At 37.2% G+C, this 26,041-nt stretch overlaps 1 protein-coding gene across 9 annotated transcripts in view; it reads left to right on the forward strand.

Annotated features, from left to right (window-relative positions):
- The window catches only part of CEP126 (centrosomal protein 126), a 44,091-nt gene extending 19,396 nt beyond the window's left edge, over positions 1 to 24,695 (forward strand). For 2 of the 9 annotated variants that reach the window (XM_065044673.1, XM_065044801.1), the window contains exons 5-11: positions 334 to 532; positions 10,469 to 12,599; positions 16,735 to 16,853; positions 17,142 to 17,229; positions 17,680 to 17,937; positions 20,600 to 20,664; positions 23,153 to 24,695. In XM_065044673.1, the coding sequence (XP_064900745.1) occupies positions 334 to 532; positions 10,469 to 12,599; positions 16,735 to 16,853; positions 17,142 to 17,229; positions 17,680 to 17,937; positions 20,600 to 20,664; positions 23,153 to 23,257 (2,965 nt within the window). In that variant the 3' untranslated portion in view covers positions 23,258 to 24,695. Of the gene's footprint in view, positions 1 to 333; positions 533 to 10,468; positions 12,600 to 13,736; positions 16,854 to 17,141; positions 17,230 to 17,679; positions 17,938 to 20,599; positions 20,665 to 23,152 lie in introns of those variants that run through there. The other 7 variants (XM_065045068.1, XM_065044857.1, XM_065044928.1 and 4 more) reach the window with 7 other exon arrangements.
- The last annotated feature ends 1,346 nt before the right edge of the window (positions 24,696 to 26,041 follow it).

Raw genomic sequence — 26,041 nt, forward strand, 5'->3', positions numbered from 1 at the left:
AAAAAAAAAAAACAAAACACCAACTCCATGATCCTTTTTTGTAAATGAGCATACTGCTGGTTGACATTTTCCAGAATAATTCAGCCTAAGGCAGTCACCCAACAACCCGATCAGGAAAGTCTGACTATTTATAAATAACAGAGTTTAAAATGGAAAAGTGTTGGACGGATTTAGATATTACTAACAGCACCACCTGTAGTTACATGTAGTATAGTTGTCCTTCACTTGCCAGGCATTTATTGATGATGTATACTTTTGAAAGGAACTTGTTTAAAAGCGTACGGTTAGCGCACAGAAATAAGCCAAAGTAATAAGTTATTTGCTTGTATCAAGAACCACAGATGGCACTTCATCCTCATCAGCATCTAGAAAAGGTTCTTGCCATCAGAAGCAGATTTCAGCAACGGTTGACTGGGATAAAGCAATACAAGAGAGCGGTAGAACATACATGGATGGTAATCAACTTCTCTTCCAGAAAAATCTGAAAGAAATGCAACTACTCCTTGAAAAACAGCATCTCAGCAACTTGGAGGTATGATATTTTCATATGACTCATTAAATGATGCTTCTTAAATGTAATAGAAAGTTTCTTGAATGTGATAAGAATGAAAGGTCTGTTAAGCACACTTTACCTGAGGGCACACTGTGCTATGCCTTACCTAAGAGACTATTTGTAGTAAAATTATATGTACTTTTAATTAAGAAAACAGACATATTTCAAAGTGGTGGAGGAATATTTTCATGAATTCTCCAAAGATATCTGTCATGTTGTCTTTCTGTGAACGTAAGGTTTGTGTGTCAGACTGCTTGGCTCTGCAGTAGCCAGACATTAGAGTGTCGCAGGAGCCTTGTGCCACCTCCACGCTTAAATTGGTGCCTCACAATTCACACTGAATTTCTGCTTTGTTGGTTGCTAGAGCTCAGCACCAATTGCTACAGCAGTATAATCATGATAGATCCAATGTCGAGGGTTTTTTTGTAGTTTCTTGGTTATTTTTTTGGTTTTGGTTTGTTTTTTTTTTCCCAGTGTATGGTGGTTTTTTAGGGATAGACTTCAAGTCTCTCGAGATCCTTTTCTGTCATCTTTGGAATAGATGCAGGTGTCCTAGTAACAAGCTCATGAACTTTCTGCCTAAACAGAGTTTTGGACCCATAATCAGCTTGAAATGTCACATTAGAAACACCGTGAAAATTAAGAAGAACTGAGCTCCAAAGTGCTTACTTGTAAAAATGCAGACTTTTTGAGAAAATTCTATAAAAATATTCTTCTTAGTATATTGTAAGACAACTATATTGCGGAGTATTTTATCAAACACAAGTATTACATACCTACTGATGTGAATCATGCATTATTTTTTACTTATTTTTTTTTCTAAATGTTATTATTCAGCTTTGGACACTGCATATCATACAGGAATTTGCATTTAAAAATTAATATCATTTTTAAATGCTTTGTCCTGTAAAAAGCTTTTGTTTTTTCCAAAATGTATTCTTCTGCTACCACTAGGTGTTGCTCAGCTTCTTCCCTCTGATAAATCATTTTGAATTATAAATATTTATACTTCAAACATGTGGACTTTCTTTCTTGAAATTACACGCTTTGGACTATGATTAGAAGAAGAATCAAAGTTACTGTCATTGTTCTAAGGCTTGAGTTTTGCAAGTTTAATGCTTGGACTGTGCTGGTGTGCATGTGCATTGTGACTTCCTGTGACGTGAAATAGTATTTTTAATACTCGTTCTAATAAAATTCATAATTTATGGTTATTTATAATACTCTTACTGACATGAATAGGCCGCAGTAGTCTTCTTACTGTCTGTTGTCCAGTCATTTCAGCAGCACTTGCTTTTCCAAAACCGTTGAAGTGTTTCACTGTGCACAAAGTTTGCAGTCTACCCATCCACTGGGATCCCTTGACCTCTCTTTGTTTCTGTTTTTACAGGCCCAGAAGGATTATAAAGATTCCTAAAATTCTTTTCTTTCCTACAGGGCTATAAAGTAGACCCTCACCAATAGATTTGGTGTATTCCCTGCTTTCAATCCTAAAAATTTGTGTCTAATAGTTTCAGCAGTAAGCCAAGGTTCTTAGTGACCCTTCTATTGTTTTCCAAATTTATGGTTCTTAAAATATTGAGGGCAGTGGACTTGATTCTCTGCAACAGTTACGTCTGAGCCAGTAAATCATATTATTATTTTTTATGTGTCCATAAGTATGTTCCATTTTGAAGAAATTAATATTGTTAGCTTTATTTGCAACCAAAGGTTTTGTTGTCCAGTTCTTTCCTGTTTCTGTTGCAGGAATAAATAAAATCTTCAAGGTGGAGCTGGTAGCATGGTCTTGAGCTAAGGCTGCATCCAGATTTTCATGATAAAACATTACTTCCAAGTGCTTATCATTTCTTCCAAATATTAACTGTTTATGTTGAATTTTCCATTTCCAGCACGTGCCTTCAACTGAATAATTTAGAAATTTTCCATTAAAATTGCTCAGCTGCATCAAGGAATAGTATTATTCATATATTTTTTTTCTTTTTCTTTTCATTACCTCTTTGATTCACTGGCCATGCAGAATTGTTTTGATCAGTACAATATTTTTATGCTCTACCAGAAAAATCCATTACGCTTGAATTAAATTGTTTGATTGATGTAACATTTTATCTACACTGTTTTACTTTTTAAACAAAATACTTGGAAGCAAAAGCTACTTCACAGACAAAACAGGTATAAATTACCACGTGGAGATTGTCTTTTCCTCTTACCTCCTTTATATAACCATAACTGGGTTATTCAAGTGGTATCTGTGAAATCCAAATTTAAATGTCTTTCTGATTTAATTCAAGCAGGAATTTTACCTTGTCTCTCCTTTTTTCCAAGCATATTGTGCAGCTATTGAAGTACTCAATATCAGTCTTTCTATGGATACTGGTCCCCTTGGCAAAATACACTTCAATGTTTATTGAAACAGGGAGTGGAACACAGGTATGGTTTCTCAGAAACTACAACTCAAGCCATGAGGTTGGAGTTGTTGGCATATTATCTCAAATACAATAAAATTTTGTATCCTATTATACTTTGAGCATGTTTATATAGAATCATAGAATAGTTTGGGTTGGACCATCAAAGGTAATCTAGTCCAAGCCCCTGCAATGAGCAGGGACACACGCTACACATAGAATTAAATCTCTGAGAAATAATGCCGAGTACTTTCTAAGTGGTGTTACACTGAATGAAAGCAGCAGGAGCGGTGAACACGTGGGTGAGGGCATCGCCTGACTTGATGAGTTGAGCTGTGGAATATTAGGTGTTCGTGTCACTGTGCTTTTGAGGTTGGACTCAGTGAAATAGAGATGTTTTGGGTAACTGATGGAAAAAATTAATTCATTTTAAAGTGCATTTGTAGTACAACTGGGAAGAGTTAAATAACCTTCTGCTAGGTGTGCGGTATCATTCCAGCTCTTGTGAGGCACAGACAAGACCAACATGGGAAAGAGGAGTGTCCGTGTACGGTCTGTGCCAAGTGTCAACAACCCGGAGAAGAGTCAGGGCTGGTCAGTGGGGAAAGAAGCAATTAAGGGGAGGGTTAGGATAAAATGACATTGGAACTGCAGTCAGACTTGATTTTGAAGAGACCATTCAGAGATTTGAAATAGGTTTCAGTGGTCATCTTACAGCAAGAAACACTGGCTGTTTTTTACTCATAGCTGTGAATGTAACATCTCTTTTGTTGACCACTTAAATTATATGACAAACTCGAGTGATTTCCCCACTCATCTTCCTTTTGGCAAGATCAGGGGGGGTTCAGGTTCTTTTAGCGTTCAACCAATATTGCAACATACCAGTATCTTCCATGTTATTTCACTAATCCATAATTCACATTTGCTATAAAGGCAAATTGAAATGTATCTCCAAACTAAGTATTTTGCCCAAATACTGGAACTTGTTTCAATTGTGTATTCCTCAAGAGTAGGGTTTTTTTAATGTAAAATAATGGTTTATTCCACGCCTGTCCTGTATAAACTGGCATTACAACTTTCATACCTGGCAATCTGGCTGTTCAGTCATTTGAAGAGTGTCTTGCCTCAATTCAGAGCCCTGTTTGAACAGGTGATAATGTAGCACTGAAGCTGAAGCAGCATTTTCAGTGCAGAAGAGTTTGTTTCTCAGGTAGGTTAATACATTAATAAGGCTTTGCCTCTGGGTAAGCTGGGGTTTGTTATACAAACAGCATAGCTTGCAAACCACAGAAACAGGAAAACTGAGAACTGGCATCTAAATATATACCTGCTTCTCCTTTACAAGCATATACTTTTTCATAAGAATGACCATACATATTAACATGATTCCATTGTTGGTTTTACATTCATATACATATATCCATATATATATATGAATAAATGAAATATTTATGTGTAGCTATGCATTACATTATTTCTACCATACTTCATAGCTATTTTGAGTGATTTTACTGGAACGGAATAAATTGTTCATAAATTTAAAGGAGGTGAACAGAGTAAAAAATAGCAGTATCTGATCTTTAGTTCACTGCAGTTATAATAAAAGCTTTGCTTGCAGGAAGGGAGGGGAAGATACGAGAGTCTGTGCACGTTGCTCTGCCAGGATGCTATATCATATTATAATAACTTGGTATTATCAAAGATAGTATATACTAATGTCTGCTGGGGATGTTGAGAAATCTATTGCTTTCTCATCAAGATTAAAGTATCGCTGTCCAGAGCAATTCTATCCCTTTGAAGATGGCAGAGCTGTGTTTTGTTTTTTAAAGAGATAAACTTCTCTTTGTGAAATGAAAAGCAAAATATAATTTAACTACTCTTTTCTTCCCGTATTCTGCTTCTGTCCTAGCAGGCTCGCAGTAACCTTGGCACACAGATGCTTAGTCACTAGTTTTCAATTTTGTCCTGCATTAATTATTATAAATCCCCAACAGCAGTTTTGTGGGATTTAGTAGCCTGGGCTTTGCTGTGCAGTTCATGTCCGCTACTGATCTATCTCCATAAGGAAGAATGACTCACCAACTGGGAAATAAAGCATTAAACCAGACACTCAGAATTCAGAGACAGGAATAAGCAGAGAATAACTGGGACTCAGGAGACTGGAAGATCTTGTGACAACCAACTGAAAGAATTAGGCTGTTTCAAACAGTGGCAAGAAAAAACAAAATACCAGTCTTTAAATTCAGTAGGCTGTTTAGGGCAAGATAGATGCTGAAATCTTGTACATATTCTTTTAAATCTTGTCAGTAAAATTCTTTAGAGGAATGTAGGTTTTGAAAAATATCCGATTGAGAAAGCTGAATTTGTAAAACAGTCACTGAATATTTTTTCAAGACAAGTGATTATATTAATGAAGCATGCAGTAAATGTTGGCAATTGCATAAAACTGTTTCATTAGATAAACTTATTTCTAGAGAGGTATGAATACATATTATTAGAAAATGCTCTTAGATCTATGATTTAACTTTTAGGTTGCCCTGTGTGGAGTGAGGCTTTGGACTCGATGATGCTTGTGGGTCCCTTCCAACTCAGGAATTGATTCTAAAAGTATTTCCGTATCTGACCTTTAGGATTTCCTAATATAAATCCACCCACTGCCTCGGTTGCTGCTGTGCAGTGCACAAGGTAGAGTGGAAACATGTTAAAAACTGTTCCATCTTCACAGTGTATTTACACGGCTAAAAGACAAAGTAATGCTTTTTGTAGACTGCAAAAATGTATACTAATTTTTAGCAAGCCAGAGAGATCTGGTAGGATAGTCCCTCAGCTGAACTTTGGGTTATTTTAAAAATTATATTCACACACTGTATGGCTGTGGGTCTTTTAGGAGGTGTGTACTGCTCAAATAGTATTAATAATTCTTGTCTGATGCTGCAGTTCCTGTTCGTTCAAATCTGTCAACCCCAATGATTTGCCTTATTTGGGTATTTGCAAATAAGAATAAACCAGGAGGACAGATTCTGAGTTTTCTAGAAGACAAAGAAATACTTTCCTCCATCAGTTATTCTTCTCTTTCTTCCCCATACATCAGACTTTGTTGGAAAGCTTTTCTGAAAATGATGATTTCAGGGCTTTGACTATTGTCAGCGAGACCTTAACCATCAGTGAAAGAGACGATTATTTCTTTGCTTTAAAATGGAAAAAATCTCTGAGAATTGTTTCCCTTTCATTTCTGTCTCTAAATTATGGTCTAGAAATGGCTTCACCTGTGAAATATGTTTTGAAACATCACTTCTCCTACCATTTGAAAATGCCAATGAAGTGAAAATTGATAAGTTTGAGCTGATCTCTATTCTCCTTTCTTGGGATAACCAATATGACATTGAACGTAACATAGATTGTAATACCTATGAATTTGCTCGTTAAATTATGTCATTGCATTTTATATATAACATTGAAATTATTGTTAGTTAAGCAGTTAGAAATTTCTAAAATTAATATTGCATATGCACAGCAATTTTTTTTCTGTGTCTGTTTCCCTGATGACGGTTTTCAATTATGCAGCCCCATACTATTTTTACATGACCTCATCTCTTAAATATACAGGCTAGATGGTGCCTGCTCAAAATAAATTTATTAAAGGATTAGAAACAAAAAAGGGATCAATGCATTGTGGTGCTCAATACCTCAACATTTAATGATTTAATAATTTTAATAGCAATATTAATTCCAGTTCTGGAGCTGAATGGCTGGGTTAGTCTGTGAGAGTTGGGCACCTGGAACAGGAATCCTGAGAAGCTACACTCTGGGTACTGAGATGATAAATTAATGAAAAGAAAGCAACAGAGACAAACACTTAGCTGAAAACCTATTTCCTACACAGTTATGCACATTTGCAACAGGACTTTATTAAAACTGGAAGTCAGAACTTGAAACCCCGATATTCAGTGCTCAGATCACTTTAGAAATCCTTCGGTGCAGTGTGGCTTACTGGAGTGCCCACAAAATTGGAAAATTGAGTTCTTTTTATACTTAGGAGTTTGAACCTGTATTTCTAGCATCCTGTGATTTTCCAAACAGGCAAATTAGGCTCTTTTAAATACTCATGTTCATAGATAGCTATAGTAGTTTCTGTATAGCTATAATAGTTTCTGTAGCCTAGATAGCTTGGGGGGATATCAGGCAGGCACCAAGGAATAATCCTGGGAAAGACAGGGGTGTTGGTAGGAAGCATTTCTCTGGTCATCCTACACCTCCACAGCTTCTTTGCTGGGTTTGGCACAGTATAATGGATTTCTTCTGTAATGTAAGCACCAAAACCCTTTCTCAGTGATATTTGGTTTCTTGGGTCTGCCCAGTTCTTCTGTGAAATCAGTATTGTGTGGTGCCATGTACATTATGTTTTCCAAAATTGCGTAGAAAGATCATTGATTTCCTAAAGGACTTTCCCATTTCATAGTTGGTAAACTCAAAATCAGTGAAGGTGTTTAGATACCTGGCTTTGAGCAGTAGCTTTGTATCTGCATGAACATTGGTGTCTTTTACTTCACAATCAGTGTGAAGTATAGCATTATATACACACACATATAACAAAGCCCTGCAAATAAAGTAGGCAGAATTATAAAAAATAGCAAGTAGCATGAGATGTGAGGGGCCTGGTTTTTTGGAGGAGGCAGCATTTTCCCAGCATTTATCTTCAGAAGAGTGTTCCCATTCACCTCTTGGGACTGTGAACAGTCAGCACTTCTTTTGCAGAAAATGTCAAATATACATAAAGCAGCTCTTTGGTGTAACAGCGTTTGTCGGGTTCTCTTAAAATTTTACTTGTTGCAATGTTATTCTTTCATTGGCCTCATGAAACATTACTTAGGCTCATGTTTTCTCTTTGTTTTAGTGCTTTACTGAAATGAAATTGCTCAACACAGCTGTTCTAAGTCTTAAGATGTTTAAGTGGCTTCTTTAATTCCCTGTAAGTGTTCCCTCTCCTAGAATACCACGTTTGTGAACAGGCTGGATTTAGATTTCATGTGTTTGCACATAAGATAATGCAGGCAAGATGAGAAAATGTACTTACAAAACAGATACAATACGCAAATCCAGAAAATAAAAAGTATGTACACTACATGAACATTTTTGTTCCCTTATCATCCTATAATATTCTCACAGATTAAATAAAATTAAAACATTGAGACTTCCAGGTTTATGTTCCTGTAGCTATTGACCACTAAGAAAGAATAATTGTTGAACGTTCTTTGAGGTCTGTAGAAGTAATTCTAATCATGCATTTTTACAAGAAAATGTGACATTTATTTTCATTAGAGTAAACTAGAAAGGGAAATAAAATTTGTAAATATTTGAATGAGAATGATAAGCCTCTTTAATGTATGAAATTATTAAATTGTATGATGCCGCAAAATAAATGTAAATGAACTAAATTTTCATGAACTAAGCAGAAGCGCGTATGTGTGTATATGAAGAATCCTTCTTTATTCTTCAGTTCCTAACTTATTTCTGGATGTTGTCTCAACTGAGATTTTGTGTTCCCATGAGGTTTTGTTTTACAAGGAGAGTACAATTACATCTAATGCAGGACCACGTCTGTCTTCAGCCTCTGGAGCACAACTGAGTAGAATTTTTTGGACCTCACTTTTCAAAAGTTGCAACTTTCCTTGCACCCTCCAGTGTTACCGCTTTAAGCCAGCCTGCTGTTGGAACGGGATTTTTAAAAATCAATCCTTAGAAAATTTTTGTGTGTGTGTTTAACGTAGTCCTTTTAGAAGCACATATTCAGCTGTACAGGTGCAGCTTCCAAATTGGACAAGAAATAAGCCTGACACCTACAATTTCTTTTTACTGTTTTCCTCCCATCTGAAGTTAGTTCTTTTCCTCCCATTTGTAAGTTAGTTCTTAAGTTTGGCCTGGTTTAGAAAACTCTGAGCATACACCTTTTCCTTGTTTGATGAAGTTCAAACAGAGGTTAGCAATATATTTAACAATATAGTTTAGCCAAATATAAAGGTTAATAAATCACTAACAAAACATTATTTATTCTTTTCTATTAGAAAGACACTGGTTTGTATAGTTTTCATTTGAAAATGTTCCCTAAAGGGATCTTTCCCTACACTTGGTTCTTTGTTCTTCTATTTAGTTTCTTTATCTCAGATCATAACTATAATGGAAGGCTGCACCAACCTCTGAACACTTAGTGCAAGATAAGATTTAATACAATAATAAAAAGACTTTCAGGGCTCACTAAGCTTTTTATTCTGCAATTTAAAATATTTGTGCTGTTATATATTATGCAATATTATGGTATAACAATTTTATTATAATTTTTAAAAAGTTTTACTACAAAAATATGTTCTTGTTCACTAGTTAATCTTATGCGTTCTTTGGTAAGTTTTCAAAATGTTAATTCTATTGTAATTGCCAAGGTTTATATAATCACTTACCTGGGTTAACAGATTTTACTAATTGAAATATCTTTCATTTAAAGTCACTAATGAAAAAAAAATCTTGATTGCATAAGATTGCATATCTAATGCAGCTGCTTAGGTTTTCATCCCCTTTGTTTCCAACATATGGTTTAAAATTACTTCGCTGCTCGGTTGTGTGGAAGTGAACTTAACAGCAGAGAGATGGTGTACAAGATTGTGAAAATAGTTGATATGCTTGTTTTCCTTTATGTTTGTGTATATTTTGAAATCTTGTACTTGAAAAGGGTATTTTCAACCATGTCAGGCATCTCAGTGTTTGGATGGAGAAGTAATAGTGAAGAAAATGCCTGTATAGCACATACATAAAGTTGTCCCAGTGGCGATTCAGATGGTGCCAGTCGCTCTTCTTCATCACTACATTAAAGTTTAATGAAAAAGTTGGGGGAGTGGATGGGACTCCCATATGCCCCTAGACCTGATCCATCCCCATAGAATAGATGATATTTTCTTCCTTCTGAAAGATGAGAAAAGAGGGTTTCACTGTGGAGAGGTGTTAATCACTGTGATTATGGTAGTGGAGAAACGTTTTCTGTATTTGCCATAACAAGGCTTAAATCTTCATCACTTGTGGCATTTTCTGTGAAAATATTCAGTCTAGTATTACGGAAAAAATCCAGTTTAAGGCAGATCCACTGTCAAATCTGCATTTTTATGAATTCTGTTTCATTTGGTAAACTCCCGTATGTGTTAGAGTACAAAAACCATTCTTTGCCGTAGGGCAATCCAGAAGCCATAGTGTTGTTCAGACAAATCTTGTTCCTTTTTTGATATTGTAGAATTCGTATAGAACTTAGGACCTGTTGCAGCTCTTTCCTCTGAATTTCATGACCAAACCACATCATTTTCTTTTGCAATTGAACACAGGTAAATTTTGACTTGATGGAAATACCCAATGTGTAAAAACATCAGGTTCAGCGTGGATTGTATTTTAGCCTGAGCTGTCAATAACGAAACAATAGTATCAGACCAAAAAACCATCTTAAATATAACGGTCTGATTTTATGCCTGTATTTCAGAATTTTCATCAAGAAGTCAAGAAAACACATGATTCAGACAGCTTGTCAAGCCTTGACAGTCTTGAGGCTGGAGAACAAAATGGAAATTACACAACACCGAGTGAATCATCTTTGGCTGCACAGTGTGACTGTGCCCTGTACAATCCAGAAAGATCGCAGACTAGGAATAATCGTTTGCTTTATACAGCTCAAAGTACTTCTAAAAATGTGCATCTAAATAATTGCCTGAGAAATGCAGATTCACAAAACAACCACAACTTACCTATTCATGATCTTTTAGATAAACATAATGTGCTAACTCCTGCCGAGCATGTGCACAATTCAGAAGAGGAATCATCTGCTTCCCACAAATCTGGAAAAATACCTGCAGAGTTCTTCACCTCTACTAAGCAAGAAAGCTCTATAAACAATGCATTTCATTTTCTGCAAAAGATAAATGAAGAAAGAAGCCGGTCATTTTCTGGAATTGTTAGCACACCAGCCACTGGTCATCCTGTTTTCAATCCTAGCAAAGCCTGGGCCAGCCCTGACTTTATTCCAGGAGAAAAAGTTCAGGATCTGATGCAAGATCAGAGTTTTAAAATGACCCTGCAAAAAAGAACTATATCTGTGCAAACCCCCAGTCAACCTATTGCAACATCTATAGTTTTATTTCCTAATCAGGGATGTTCCACTGACATTCCCAGCCCAGCTGATACGTTACCAAAGGACAAAAACATCAGTACAGAGCTTTTAAAAAATATCTCAGGAAAAAAGACTGAAACGAAAGAAGAAAATATTAAATGTGTTGATGATATTAATCCAGGATCATCTTTATTTCAGGACATACCAAATACCTCAGTTCTGTGTGATTTTAAGCAGCAGAATAACAGAGAAGAAGAAAAGGGAAATATGGCAGAAACCATGTCACTCGTGTCCGATACAGAGTTAAATTCTAGCACTCCTGCGCAGCACAAAACCCTGAAAAACAATATTCTTGAAAGAAAAAGAGCAAGATTATTCACAAGTATCTTAAAGAAAGAAACTAAGTATGAACCCAGTCATTTCAAAGCTGTGGTTATGAACCACGAGATCATTTCTGGAACTCGACCCATGTCTTCTATCAGAGACAGCTTAGAACTGGCAAGAATAAAAAAGAAATGTGCAGAAAATGAAAAATACAATAGGAAGCTAAGATGGTGTGATCAAATTAACCAGGTAATAGTAGAAACTAATGAAAAATGCTATGAGAAAAACACCAGTGAAATATCTTCTGCACAGCTGCAATATGTTCAAACTACAAATAATGCTCCTAAGACTAATTTAAGTATTCTTGCTCAACCTTCAAACCCCAAGTTCATAAAAAATCATCAGGAAAACTCTCATATATCAAAACCAAATGTTAATACTGAAGAATCAAATAAAGACTGCACGTCTGTGAATCTGTTTATGTCTACTGGATCCTTTTCTGCTAAAAAAGCTTGGATGGTATCAAAAGATGAAGAAAGTAAACCCCTAGTATGTAGCAATAACTCTAAAATTAATAATGTTGATCATCTCAAAAATAAGGCAAAAATGACGAGAAGACCAAGATGTGTAAAAGCCCAGCCAGGTTTTGTGCCCAACAAGAGAACAGGAATTATAATCCGACCACAGTCAGCTGCCGAAGCCAACAAAATGCTGGGAGCTCCAGGGACCTTGGTGGCACCTCACCCACCATCCGCACCTCTGCCAGGACAGAGGCGTGGGACAAACACGGCCAGCCCTGCGTGCCAGCCACCGCTGCCTTCGCGTCTTCACGCTCCCGCTACAAGCAGGAACGATTTAAATGAAAGGCACGTTTTGTTAGCAGACCAGCTTTTAAATAGAAGCGGCACAGAAAACAGCGAGGGTGCTTGTAGTTCGGGCTCGGCCACTGTGATATCTACACCTGGCTGCAGCACAGCCAAACGCGAACCTTGGGCAAAAAATACTTGTTCTGTAAATAGTGTTCAGACAAGAGCCTGTCAAGATCATCCAGTAACCTGCACTGAAAGAAGACCTGTTAAGGCAGAAAATGGATTACATCTCCATCATATCCCAGCAGCTGGGAAAACAAGCATCTCCTGGCAAGGAGCACATGCTGCCCGAGCTCCGAGGGGCTCTGCTACTGGTGAGCGTCATGTTTCTGTGTTTGGGGTGGGGGGATGTTCAGCCAAAAGTCTTTTTCAATTACATCACAAATTTGTTTTCAGTTAAAACATCCAGCCTTTCATCCCTTCACACAACACAGCCAGTTTCAACAAGTTTTCATCATTTGTCATTGTCATTTCTGTTCTAGTGGTGCCCAGAGGCCTCTCAAACATCCATCCCCATCTTTAATAGCTCTCTACAATATTAAATGAAAAGGAAGTATTTTCCCTGAGATTATATTCCTGAACTAATGAGCAGATGTGACAGGTGGTCTAAATAATGATATAGGAGGAAGTGACTAGGTTTATACGAGCAAGTTTTACAAGGTAACTGGGAGTCATAGCTTGTTGTCCAACAGTTGCTGCCACCTGAGAGTGAATGAAATCTACATCTACCATGTTTTTAAAGTGCTGACACTGTAGATGCCTAAAATTATTAAGTTTTAGTCCCAGTAATATAACTAATGTATTAAAAAAATAGCTAAAAATAAAGAGCTCTACCAGACAAATTTTGCTGTGTTGCAAAGTATGTCTGATCTACAATTAATTTTAAGAAATTTTAGGAGCAATCCTGCATTCTATTAAAAATTAACCTTGAGAACAATATGATGCAGAGACTGATTGGTAAGACAGAGGAAAGATGCATGAAAAATTTTGGGAGAATAAACTTGAATCTCCTGATCTTTACATTTCAAAACATGTTTCGTGCTTTTTGGTGTGCCTTGTTTCTCCTCTGCAGCCGAGCTATATTCTGCGGGCACTGTTGTTGTTCTTGTGCCTGTAAGGCGCATGTTGTGTGCTGGGGTGCTGTCTGCTGAGGGCTGCAGAGCTCCTCAACCTGCAGACCCTCCGTCAGGGATTATACAGCAGTACCCAAATGGCTTCACGCACTGGGATCAACCCAGGGATCAGCCACACAGCTCAAAGACACTTCCTAGCAAAATAAGTAATTCCCATAACTTAAAAAGCTACATTTCTAGTTTTATCTCCAGAAATGCACAGTTTTAACTATGGAGTGATTCAGAACAGCTCTGTTGTGTAAGAGTAGAGGTGGGTGAATATTCTTGGCCTAAAGCGAGGGTGGGTAATGAGAAATGTTATCTGCTTGTCCATTCCAGTTCAAAGTCAAACAGATGAGCTTGAGATATGTGTGACTGAAGTTAACCCATTTGATTTTACATTGGAAATGAATGAAGCCTTGCATTACCGCGCCTCGCCTCCGGCAGAGAGACTTTGCTTCTTGATGTCCTTATTTGCACATCAGATCAATGAATCGGGAAATTCGTGGTGCAAAGCTGTGTGCACTGGAAATGCTGCAGCTTCCAATGCTGCGTCCCCAGTGTCACACAGCTCCAGCTCTTGGAGAGGAACAGCTGAGTGACCCCTTTTTAAAATTTGGGTGGGTGGCCCTCTCTCAGTATCTGCTTAGCTTTTGTGTTTTGAAAGTCTTCTTTAACGCTCTCAGTAGCTCTTAATGACTTGCTATTATTTGATCTATTGCCTGCAAATGCACATTAGAACACAGTCTTTGTCCTGAAGTGCTTGAGATGAGAGATTGAATACCACATTGTTCTTGAGTAAAATATCTGCTGTGGCACTATTACAGAGCTCAGGGATGTCTATGAGGACCCTGTAGAAAATGTGATCTGTTGCAATGCTTGGCCAAATGTATGCTATTGAAAAAATAAGTGTGAACAACATGAAAAATTAAATTGTTGTCCATAAGGATCTTCCTTTACTTTGGCTTCTAGGCATCAAGTGGTATATCTTATGACTGACACGTATTATTCTCTGTAGCTGGATATTAGAATTGTTTTAGGCCTTTTGGTGATCAATCAGTAAAATGCTTTAGAAATGTGTGTAACATTTAGCCTGTGACACACACAGGGCTCATTCACAGGCTTGTAGTTAAACAGGGGTGGACTGCTCAGGATCTCATGCCCTTAAAGAGACTACGACGTATTACATTTGTCTTAGATTTCCCAAAGGAGTCATTTCCTTGGCACAGATATAGCATGCCTTGCAAACTAATTAAATTAAATGTTGATGCATATCAACAGAGCAACTTTGCATTTTATTTTTCAGAAAAACGTTATTTGATTACTAATACAACAAGGTGGTTCTTCTTTGATTCTTTTTAAATTTGCCCTCATATTCTGTATAATATGCTCAGATTTCCTTTTCTCTTCAGGTGCTATTCAGCACTATGTGTCACATTACAATAATTCACACACAACTAAATGGCAACCTTTTAAAACTAATGTGTCCCCTGTTCCTATTGATGGCAGCAGCCAGATGAGTAGTTTCAAATCTGCTTCTAGGATGAATGAATTGTTTTATTTTTCCAGAAATGCTAAGAACTCTGCTTTGTGAAATGTCACTGTAATAGCAACTGAATTTTAAAAAATATATTTTAAATTCAATAAAAGACCTCTTGGTCTAATCATGAACAGTACATTAAACTGCACATGTAAATATTTTTTATGCAAATAGGTAATTTATCATCTCAAGTATAAATCAAGTAACTACATTTACAAATCAAGTAGCTGCATTTACAAACGAGAATATAATATCTCCTTGCATGTGCAGATTCCTGACCTGCACATGAAAATGCTGATTTGCATGTCCAGTTTGTATACATGAAAGTTTAATTGGGAACTTAGATTTCGAAACTTGATACCTTAATATTGAAAATGTTGTATGCGTGAGACAAAACTGAGATAAAGTTGAGATACAGTGTCTGTGTTAGGCCTCTCTAGCTCAGGGAAGATACAGCAGTACTGTCTTCATTAAAATTAGTATACAGTTGTATAAGTTACTATATTAGTTGTATAAATTAGTAAGATTGAGTATAAAATTCCAAGCTGTAGAACTAAGGTTTTAACCCATGATTTTACGTTCACATCACTCCTGTGAGCCCACACCTGGAGGACTGTGTCCAGTTTTGAGCTCCTCAGTACAAGAGAGACACGGACAAACTGGAGAGAGTCCGACAAAGTGCCACAAAGATGATGAAGGGACTGGAGCACCTCTCCTGTGAGGAAAGGCTGAGAGAGTTGGGACTGTTCAGCCTGGAGAAGAGATGGCTCACGGGGGGATCTCATCGAGTACACAAAGATGTGAAAGGAGGGTGCAAAGAGGAGGGATCCAGGCTCTTCTCAGTGGTGCCCAGTGACAGGACCAGGGGCACTGGGCACAAACTGCAGCACAGGAGGTTCCTTTTGAACACCAGGAAACAGTTTTTTACTGTGAGAGTGACTGAGCACTGACACAGGTTGCTCAAGGATTTTCTGGAGTCTCTCTCCTTGGAGACATTTGAAAGCCATCTGGACGTTGTCCTGGGTAACCAGCTCTAGATGGTCCTACTTGAGCAGGTGGGTCGGACCAGGTGACCTCAACAAGTCCCTTCTAACCTCAGCTGTTCTGTGAATTCAATCAACCATGTGAACTATTACATGTTTTCTGGATGGCACAAAATATTCTTCAAGGTCGGGTAGGATGAGGCATCCTGATCTAGTTGAAGATGTCCCTGCTCATTGCAGGGGGATTGGACTAGGTGACCTTTAATTGTCTATTCCAACCCAAACTATTTCATCATTCTATGTGATATTCTTAACAAATGTTGAATCCTTTAAGGTATAAGATAAGGCATCTTGGCAACAGACATTTACTGTGTTGGACAATTAGACTTTGGGATTATTCTCTAAATGCAACTGATTTTCTAAAACACTATTTTTGGGCACATTATTTAGTATTTCCTCTATCATAGTTTGCTGCCTGTTCATTCTCCTTCTCACTTTGTAAGACAACCTTTTATCTTTGTACAGGCCACTTTATTAACTGGGATTCACTTAACTTGCCTATAAATGTCTACATACAATCTACATCTGGATTTTATAGTCCTATCCCAACATGAAATTAAATATTACTTAGAAGTGCCAGTTTCTCTCTTTTCACTATAATAAAATAGATTTAGCAAGATCAAATGTAAAGATACACAAGGCAAACATTTAAATTTGGACAGAGAAATTTACTCACCATTACTGGTTTTGGCATTAGTAGCTTTGTCATGTTTTCACACATTTTTGGTTTATTTTTGGATGCATCTCATTTAAGGTGTTGTTCCTGTTACAAGACAAAAGCAGGTTTTTGACAGTGGTGAAAATGAACACATTTCAGAACACAGAAAGCAAATTGTAGCCTCTAAAAGATGGAAGCCTTGTCATCATACACAGGTAAATATTAAATACTATTTAAAAAAAATTAATAAGAGCTTATTTATCCTCAAAATTGAGAGTTTCAAGAATATAGATTTTTTTTCCACTGTCACTATATTTTGAATGAATGTGCTTAGTCACCTTGCTATCACCACTAATAAAATACTATAAGCAACTATACTACATCTACTGTATTAGTATATACTTGAAAACATTTAGTAATATGAAATAATAAATGAATATGTTCAGGAAGTAGTATAGTTACCTTAAATTACACTTAAAATATTTTTACAATGTTTTTGATAGAATTTGTTATGTACCGTCCAGCTGAATCCTGTCCAATCTGCATTTGATCCAGTACAAAATATGAATAACACCTTTCAGTCTGATGAAGGTACCGTAACACATCTCATTTCAGTTCTTTGTTATACAAAAATTAGTGACATAATAAATCCACCGTATAATATAACTTGTCTCTTTTGGTATCAGTGATTCTAAGCAAGAAAACATAGTTTGTTGTGTAGACCTATTTTTTTTTCATTAAAAGAAAGGTATGAGATACTGCATCATGTGTTATGATATTGATGGTTTTATAAGTGCATTACAACATATAGTCAAGTTTCATTCCATTCCTGTTTGTGGTTTTGTATCATGGATGATATGGACAGGTATTGCTTGCTACCATTATATATTTACAAAGTCAGTGGCACTTGCTCTGTAGGAACTTGCAACTCTAAGATGCATTAGTGATCTTAAAATTATGTCATTTTCTAACGTGAGTTTCTTGAGTTTGTCACGTTTTTGATCTTTTAATGTGAATTTTCTGTGTTTTGCTGACTTACAGTAATGGCAGCAAGCAGCATATTTAAACGTCATGACCTCTTCTCATCTGAAGTTCCCCCTGCCACCTCTTGGGTTTCAGAGAGCACTGTTCCGTTCCTCAGGGCAGGAGAACCGGAGATCCCGGCAGCCCCGGGAGGGGAGCAGCAGCCAGCCCGCCCGCCCCTGCCCAGCCCCGCTCCCTGCCCAGCCATCAGGGAGCTTTCCATACAAGAAGAGAAGATTATCCAGTCTCTTGACCGTCTCAATCAAAGGCTGCAAAGTAAGTTTCATAATCAAGTGATGAAGTAACTTTATATTTTGTTGTCATGGATTAATTTGGATTTAAACCGCAAATCCTGTGTTAGAAATATGTTCTTATTTTTCTTTACTAAATGTAGCAAAAAGAAGATCGATATCGTGAAACCTGTCTTAGAGTCAGGGAAATTATTTTAAAATAATGGTGGCTTTGCCTTGGTTAAGAAAATCATTCGAACTATGACTGCAGGACACCTTCACAAACTGTTTCAGCCCAACTGTAGCTGTTGTTTCTAACGTATGTTTGTCAAAACTGTTCTTTAAGTGTACAGATACAGATGTATCAGCCTCACTTAGGAATCTGTTCCAGTGTTTATCCATCTTAATATTTTGCAGTTATTTTTGCAAATAATTACTCTTTATATTATACACCATATATTTTTGCATATATAACCCTCTATAATGAATGGCTTTACATTTCCTTCTAGTCATTTAGGATGTTCCTCTTCTCTATGAATTCTTACAGATCACAGATACGGTTCTGTTGTTGCTGCAGCCAAATCTGGGTGTTTATGTGAATATATCTCTTGCACAACCATTTAAAACATTTCAGACTCACCTGAGCATTCTCTAACCTGTTCTTTCTCTATGCCAGGCTGATTTCTTACCTGCTTTATACTGGTGCTTTTTCTATGAGCTGCCCCATCACAGTTGACACTTTATGGAGGAATGTGGAAAAGAAGTCTATACTTGTTCTTGATAACTTTTTCTCTCCAGTGATTAGGTAGCCAGCACTTTCATTCATCATCCTGTTGTAACTAAAATACTTGTAGAACAAACTTACTTTTGGGGTCTCTTGCTCCATATCTAATGGTTAACATTTTCTTTGACCTACATGATCATACAGGTCTTTCAGAAGAATTCTCATTAGTTTGATATTTGCCTTTGGTGTGCTCCGCCCTTTATTTGAAACCAACAGAGACCTGTGCCTTAGTCCCTGTGGTCTCTTCACTGGACTGCTTGCCTTTCCATATTATCGGAGTAACTTCTGCTTGCCATTTTTTCTCTTTATGGAACCGCCGGCTCTCCTGAATTTTATGTTTTCCTTGGACTTTTTTCATATAAAATTTTACATGCCAATTATTGGAGTTTATAAGAGTCTGTTCTCTTGAAGTCCACTGATTTTATTTTACTATACTACTTCTCTTCCTTGTGGACTGAACCATTTCATGGTCAGGTTACCCAAGTTTACCTCCCTGTTGACTGGAATCAAACTAAACCAGGCCTTATTAAGCTCCTGAACACTATCCATACATTTCTCCATCAAATGTTGGATTGCTTGACTTTGAGGTAAAAGGCTTTAGTTTCCTGTAAACTGCAACAGCAGAATGAAAGTTCTTTGGAACTTCTTAGAAACTTTCTGCAGCTGTAGCTTGCAATTCCTGCTCCCATCAAACAATGGTTCAGAATTTCATTACATCATATCTCATGGATATTGCTTCCAGGCAAATAGAAGTGAAGACTTCTGTCTTTTGTCAGAGAGGCACTTTAGTACGATGTGCTGGGGTTAAGAATGTAGGTATGAAAAGAGGAATGCAAGAAAATAGAAAATAAATAACAGAGAAATAATAAAGAAATAGAGGCAAAGGTAAATGCAGCAACAGAACTGGGAGCAAGAAAGCTGAAGTTTGCAAAGTGTGAGAAGGAAAACTATGGCAACCAGTGATGGGACCCGAGGGAATGGCAGGAAGATGTGCCAGGGGAGGTTCAGGTTGGACATTAGGTAAAGGTTCTTCACCCAGAGGGTGGTGGAGCACTGGAACAGGCTCCCCAGGGAGGTGTCACAGCCCCAAGCCTGACAGTGTTCAAGAAGAGACTGGACAACACCCTCAGACACATGGTGTGAAATGTGGGGTTGTCATATGCAGGGACAGGAGTTGGACTCAATGATCCTTGTGGGTCCTTCCAACTCAGGACATTCTGTGATTCTGTGAAAACTGTAAGAAAATTACATAAGGAATATGATAGAATGATAGGAGTTAACTTATTCTAAATTAAGTAACTGAAAATGGATGTACAATAAGTATGTATCTTAGGAATTTAATTAGCTTACCTAAATATTTGGAGATTAAAATTAGTAATAAGAAGCTGTGAAATTTTACAGGTAGACTTATAGGACATGTTAGTACATGTAAGTATGTACCTATAAGTAAGTAAAGTGGTTTAAGTACTTACATGTCATGTGTGTACATTGTGGTTTTTTTAAACCGTGACCTTTCCAACCCCTTTTTTTGTCTTTGTTTTCACATGTTTCCAAATGAAGAGACTAAAGCTGTGTACCTTCACAGCGGTCTTTTGAGTAAAAAACAGTCGGTCACTAACCGGTCTAAGTCTGGAAGAATTTTGTTGCCAGCCTAGAGTAGCTGCCATTCTTTTCTCTAGCTTTATATTTTTTTACTGACACTAATTTTTTTGTTCAGATAATAATATCTAGCTGCAAATTTTAAAAAATACAGATCCAGCATATACTTCAGCAGCTGTTGGTAGGGTAAAAAAGAACAGTACTATTAAAGTATATTTCCACAATCTTTGGGAAGTTTTGCATTGAATATTTGTCTGTGAAATGTATTTCTATTGTAGTATTTGTTTTACATAATGTTTATTAGGTACTTTCATGCTAATTTTAGATGTTGAAGAAGCCATTACCAGAAACCCATCTGCTTCAAATGTTTTGCAGAATATCACCCCTTTAGTAAGTAATTGCTTTAAATATGTTCAGCTTTAATTCCTACAAACTGATCTTATGGCTTATTTTATAGTAAAAATATGATTGAAACTATTGACATCAATCTGCTCAACTGGCTTGCCAGATTTTTCAGGTTTCTATTTATGTAAAAAAAAAAAAAAACAACCCACATATGAACTTCATAGTACCGTAAACAGGCTTTAACAGTTTATACCAGACTGCCTCATCCTCTGGCTTCATTTTCCTTTTGGAATCTTGAGACACTCTCGAAGTTCAGGAAGTTCCAAGAACTTTTAAGGAGCAGCAGTTTAGCAGGGTCCATTTGAACTATATCTAGCTCATAATTAATTTGTCTTTCTTAATAATGTAGAGATGAAGGGGGAAATGATGTGTGGTACTACATAAAATAATTGGCAATGCAATCAGTTCTTACTTTGACCTGCAGATATGTCATGTTCTATAAGTGATAGGTATTAACTTCAGCAAGTGTTTTTATTTTGTTTCATGTATTCTAGATCTTGTCAGTTTGAAACAAAATAATCATGATACCTGGAATAAAAAGAACTGAACAGGCAGATAAATGTCCCAAGTACAAAATGTATGGTTCTAATGTTCAGTTTTAATGCAATAATATTTCTAGTTCTGTACTATCATTGTCTTCCTTCACTACATATTTGTACCAAGGAAAAAATATAGACAGATGACTGTGTACTTCAAATACTTTATATAATGTCATATACTTCATATACTTTACCAGATAAACTGCTACCAAAAATGTTAGAGAAAGTAATCTTTGTTCAGAAAGTTCTTGCCACTTACTGAGTTTGAGACTGTAAAACCCCAGAAAGTATCCAAGGTCCTAAATTCAAAATGATTTCCTGGTTTTGAAGTGTGGCTGTGAAAAGAACACAGAGCACATCATTACCTCTCTTCTTGTGAACTCTACTTGTAGGTGTGACTTGGAACCTCGGGTTCTTGTCTTCTGCCTCCTGTCTCACAAATTTAATTCTTTATGCCTAAACAACATGTAAATGTTAGATTTTTCAGCAATTAGTGTAGCATACCTACCTTTATCAGATCTAACTGTGATTTACTAAAGCATTTTTGAGCTTGTATGTTCTCCAGGGCTTTCTTCATACCCAGTCCTACTTGATGAAAAAAAAATTAAAGTTAAAAAAACAAACAAACAAAAATGTTGTTTCCCACACCAATGCATTTTCCTGGCTTTCAGTAGTCAGACTTCTTGGCTGGCTGGTTCGCACCCAAGCTTTCAAGATTTCTCTGACTATATGTCTTTATCTATAAAATTTTTGTTTCATCAATAAGACGTGAACACTTAGACATCACTCAGGCTATCCATTCTCTGGAACTGTAAGTTCTCTTATGGACATTTAAGACTTTCTTTCCCTGCAAGTATGTACTCAAGCATTTAAGCATGTGTCCAGCTGTAGATACTGTCGAGGGTTTTGATTGTGGGGTGACAATAAAACCCTGGCAGATGTATTGTTAACCTCCTCTCCCCCCCACTTCCCTCTTCAGCCTCTCCCTCTCTTCCCTTCCCACTCAGGACAGGCGATTGGGAGGAAAAGGAGGACAGAGAGAAGAGAGCTGAAAAATTAAAAATGTTTTACTAATGCAAGTAAAAAGACTAGAGAAAATAATACAAAATATACAAAACCAATCTTGAAAGCCCTGGCAGATGAAGGGCTGGCACCCGGAGTCCTGGACTGGACTCTGCAGCCAACCGGAGCTGGATTCAGTCTCTTACTAGGCCTCAGTTTGCAGGAACGACTAGCAAGGTCCTCTCCTAATGTCAGCCATAAGGAAAAGGGATGAGATCCTCATGATCTCCCACTTTTATATGAAGTATCCACGTGAATGGGATGTTATACTCCGTTGGTCAGTTTCTTGGTCACCTGTTTCTCGTTGCTCCTCTCACGATATGTGGATCTGTCCTTATCAATAACCTCTCATTCCACTGCTATGTTTACCAAAACATGTATCTGGTTTTCCAGGAAAATAAAGCTAAATTTGACAGGCAAATTTGCTAAAAGAGAAACTTGTTTTTAACAAAACCAGGACAGATATGTGTTCAGATCTCAGGCACTGGCTTGGAATTCTTCTTGATGATACAAGTGAACAAATGTCATACAGGTTTCCAGCTGCAGAAAAAGTCTATATGACCAAGATTTCATCAAATCTTCTGCTACGAGAAGTGATGGGATGAAAAACTTTTACTTCACCAAGAGAACAACCTGCTTCAGGTCTCCTAGTTTCAGGGAAGCCAAACAAAGTATGGCTGTTCACTCAGTAACTCGTGTGAATGACATTGCACCCTGTCATACCAACCTCTAAATCCAGGTGAAGGAGCGCAGTTGTTTCTATAAGGGAAAACAGTTCACATGATATCATAAAATGATGTTTCTTGAATGTTATACATAATCACATTTCTGTTTATATGCATGTATATCTCATTATTCTCTGTTTTTTATAGAGTATTCAGCAATGTATATCCCCCTCTTTGGTGAACACAATAGCCTCACAGCAGCACCAGAATGCCTTGACCAGCAATCGACTGCAGTTGTACAGGAGATACTGATGTCATCTGCTCCAGGATATTGCAACTTTACATACTTTCCATGTAATGTGTATAGTATTTGACATATAAAACTAGCAACAAACTAAAGATGAAAGCAGTAGCTCAGATAATGAATGTCGATAGACTGGTAAGCATTTTTAGGATAACTAAGTCTATTTTTTATGCAATGTATTGTAAAATTTCAAGAATTAAAATACTTCACAGTTTTAGTGTTTGTGTTGATTGTGTAAATTTCCTGTACCCATAATTAAAGTGAAAGGAAAAAAATATATTTTGGTACTTAGATTATAAATAAACTACTTTCCTAACTTCTCTGGTTTTTGAAGATTTACTAATAGATTTTATTACAGTTGCAAAAGATATATTTTAAAAGTGATTTAATTATCAGTAAATAATACATGGAGTTTCACTTTTTATATTGATGGCTGTATTACAAATTACTGCAGATTGCGTGTTGCCCTTATTCAGTAGCTACATCTGATGGTTCTAAAACTGACTGTGCTCCCAACATCATAGTTCTCCTAACATATGCTCCTGCAGGCCTTGTTCAGTCTGTTGGAGAATCCTGTTCTCCAGATTTTCCCAAAAACATTTATCAACACTTGTATTTAAATAGCAATTGTTCCTCAGCTCTTCACAAAAAGAACCCCAGGCAGAAGCTGTCAGGAAATGAGAAAGAAAGGTGCTTTGGAAGGAAAGGTACAACTCATGGTACGTGGATTCACCGAAGCACATAGGGAAACCTCTCTAGGTCAATGTCAGCTTTAGTTTAAAACAAGTATTCTGGAAACACAAAACCATAAGCAGCCAGCTAGCTCGTCAGAAAAAGCTGGGCTTTGCTTTTCCTGATAGGCTTTACCTTTGTAACCCATATTACCCAATCTCTATATAAAAGGAAACAAAGTGGGGACAACAGGCCTGGAGAGGAGGACTCCATTCCTGTGATTCAGATACCCAGATGGAGCTAAATATTCTGCATAAGATCATATACAGTGTAAAGACACGTCTAAGTATCTTTCTACAGCGCTAGATGCACTTGTCTTTGCAAGTGTTTATTTTGGAGAGGCAGGCTGGTTTTGGCAGTCTTGGGCTGGCAGACTATACACTGCTTCCTTGACTTTAAATTCATTGGTAGCATGACAATTGACACATCAATAAATTTCACAAGTTTGGTGATAAACTTGTCTGCATTGTTATGTCAGTTCTAGATTAAAGGCCTTTTCTTAGTTAGTTAGCATGATACCTAAATCTGTGAATTTAGTTAATTGGTAAGCAGTGGTAACTTCTTAACTTCTCTCTTTCGCTCTTCCTCTGCTGTTTCTGTACAAAGGCGATAAACATTGAAACAAGCTGTAGAAGGTATGTACAATGCACAGAATCAGTAAATAAATCTAAGATGATAATTAGCTGCAAGAAGCAATAAAAATTATTTACTAAATCTCTGGATATTTAAGTCTGTATTAGATGCCTGATTTTTCTGTTCATAGCTGTACAGTAAGAATTATGGGGTTAGTGTGGGGATTTAAGCACCACGTTGCTCCCACCAGAGCTGTGCCTGAACCCCACGCAGCGTTGTTGCTCGTCTTCGCTCAAGTCTATGGGAGCTCAGGAGAGTTTTATTTCAGGAGCGGGCTCAGTGCTGCACCAGTGCAACCATGGGAACTTGCACCCAGAGGGACACTGGCATTTATCTGGACAAAATGCATCTTCCCAAAAGAGGCAATCAAATTATTATTTGACAAAAGTGTTTTTAAAATTATGTTATTCCCCATCATACCATGATCATCATATCGTTATCTTTAATAAGTGCTGTCATTGCTCAGGAGGGAACCAGCCTGTAAAAAGGAGAGAAGAAGAAAATGTGCCTGTCATAATGATGGGCACTTCATCAGGGGATTAGAGCTACTTGCTGGTGCCTGGTGTCAGCCAAGATTCAGGTGAGCTACATATGTAGAAAACAGTCAGTGACTGAAATTTCACAAAGGAGGTTTGGGGAAAGATCAATTTTTTCAAAATGATGTTTTGAAGAATGGAATAACACTACCTTTCTCCTCTAGCCGGGCATTGCAGCATCGTTGAAGGAATAATCTGGTAGGCTCAATGGGGCTGACTTCATTCTGGAGACTGTGGAGACAAACTGTGTTTAAACATCAAAATTGTAGAAACTTTATGTCTTAGGATTGCTGTTGCCATCTGTCCTGACAGTGCTACCAGAAAGGTAAAGGTTTAGCAGCAGTCCATAGGCTTACAGGATTCTGATGTGTGTAGTACTTAGTGGGTCTTTGGTGCTCAAATACATGTAAAATTCCCAGCAAAAGACATTTCTGTATCCTCAGAGCAAATGAATAAAGGCCTTCTGAGTTGGAACTCAAAATTGGTTTGCACTGAAAATACTGAGCCCTTACATCTCTGTTTGTATGCAGTATACTGCGACATTCCAGTATGGCAAGGATTTAATATTTAAATAGTGACGAGAAGTTTCCCCACAGAGATTAAGAGAGGGGAAAGCAAATAATCCAAATACCAGAGGCTATGGATCAAAACCAACCCTGCTCGTCAGCAAGCCGGAGCACCAGCTTAACAAGGTTTCTTCTCCTGTTAATCACTTTAGGTGGTAAAAGCAAAGACCTTGAGTCAGCTTCCTCTCTTAATTACATCAAGAGAGGTGTCTGCATTCAGGTTTCTAGGAAAACATTTTCAAATGGGTTATTCGATTTAGGGTTCCAGGCTTCACCTCAAAGACAACAACCTTCTTTACTAGATGTCTTTGACTCTTTTGACCAC

Source organism: Columba livia, chromosome 1, assembly GCF_036013475.1.
Source record: "Columba livia isolate bColLiv1 breed racing homer chromosome 1, bColLiv1.pat.W.v2, whole genome shotgun sequence".
NCBI classification, from domain to species: domain Eukaryota; kingdom Metazoa; phylum Chordata; class Aves; order Columbiformes; family Columbidae; genus Columba; species Columba livia.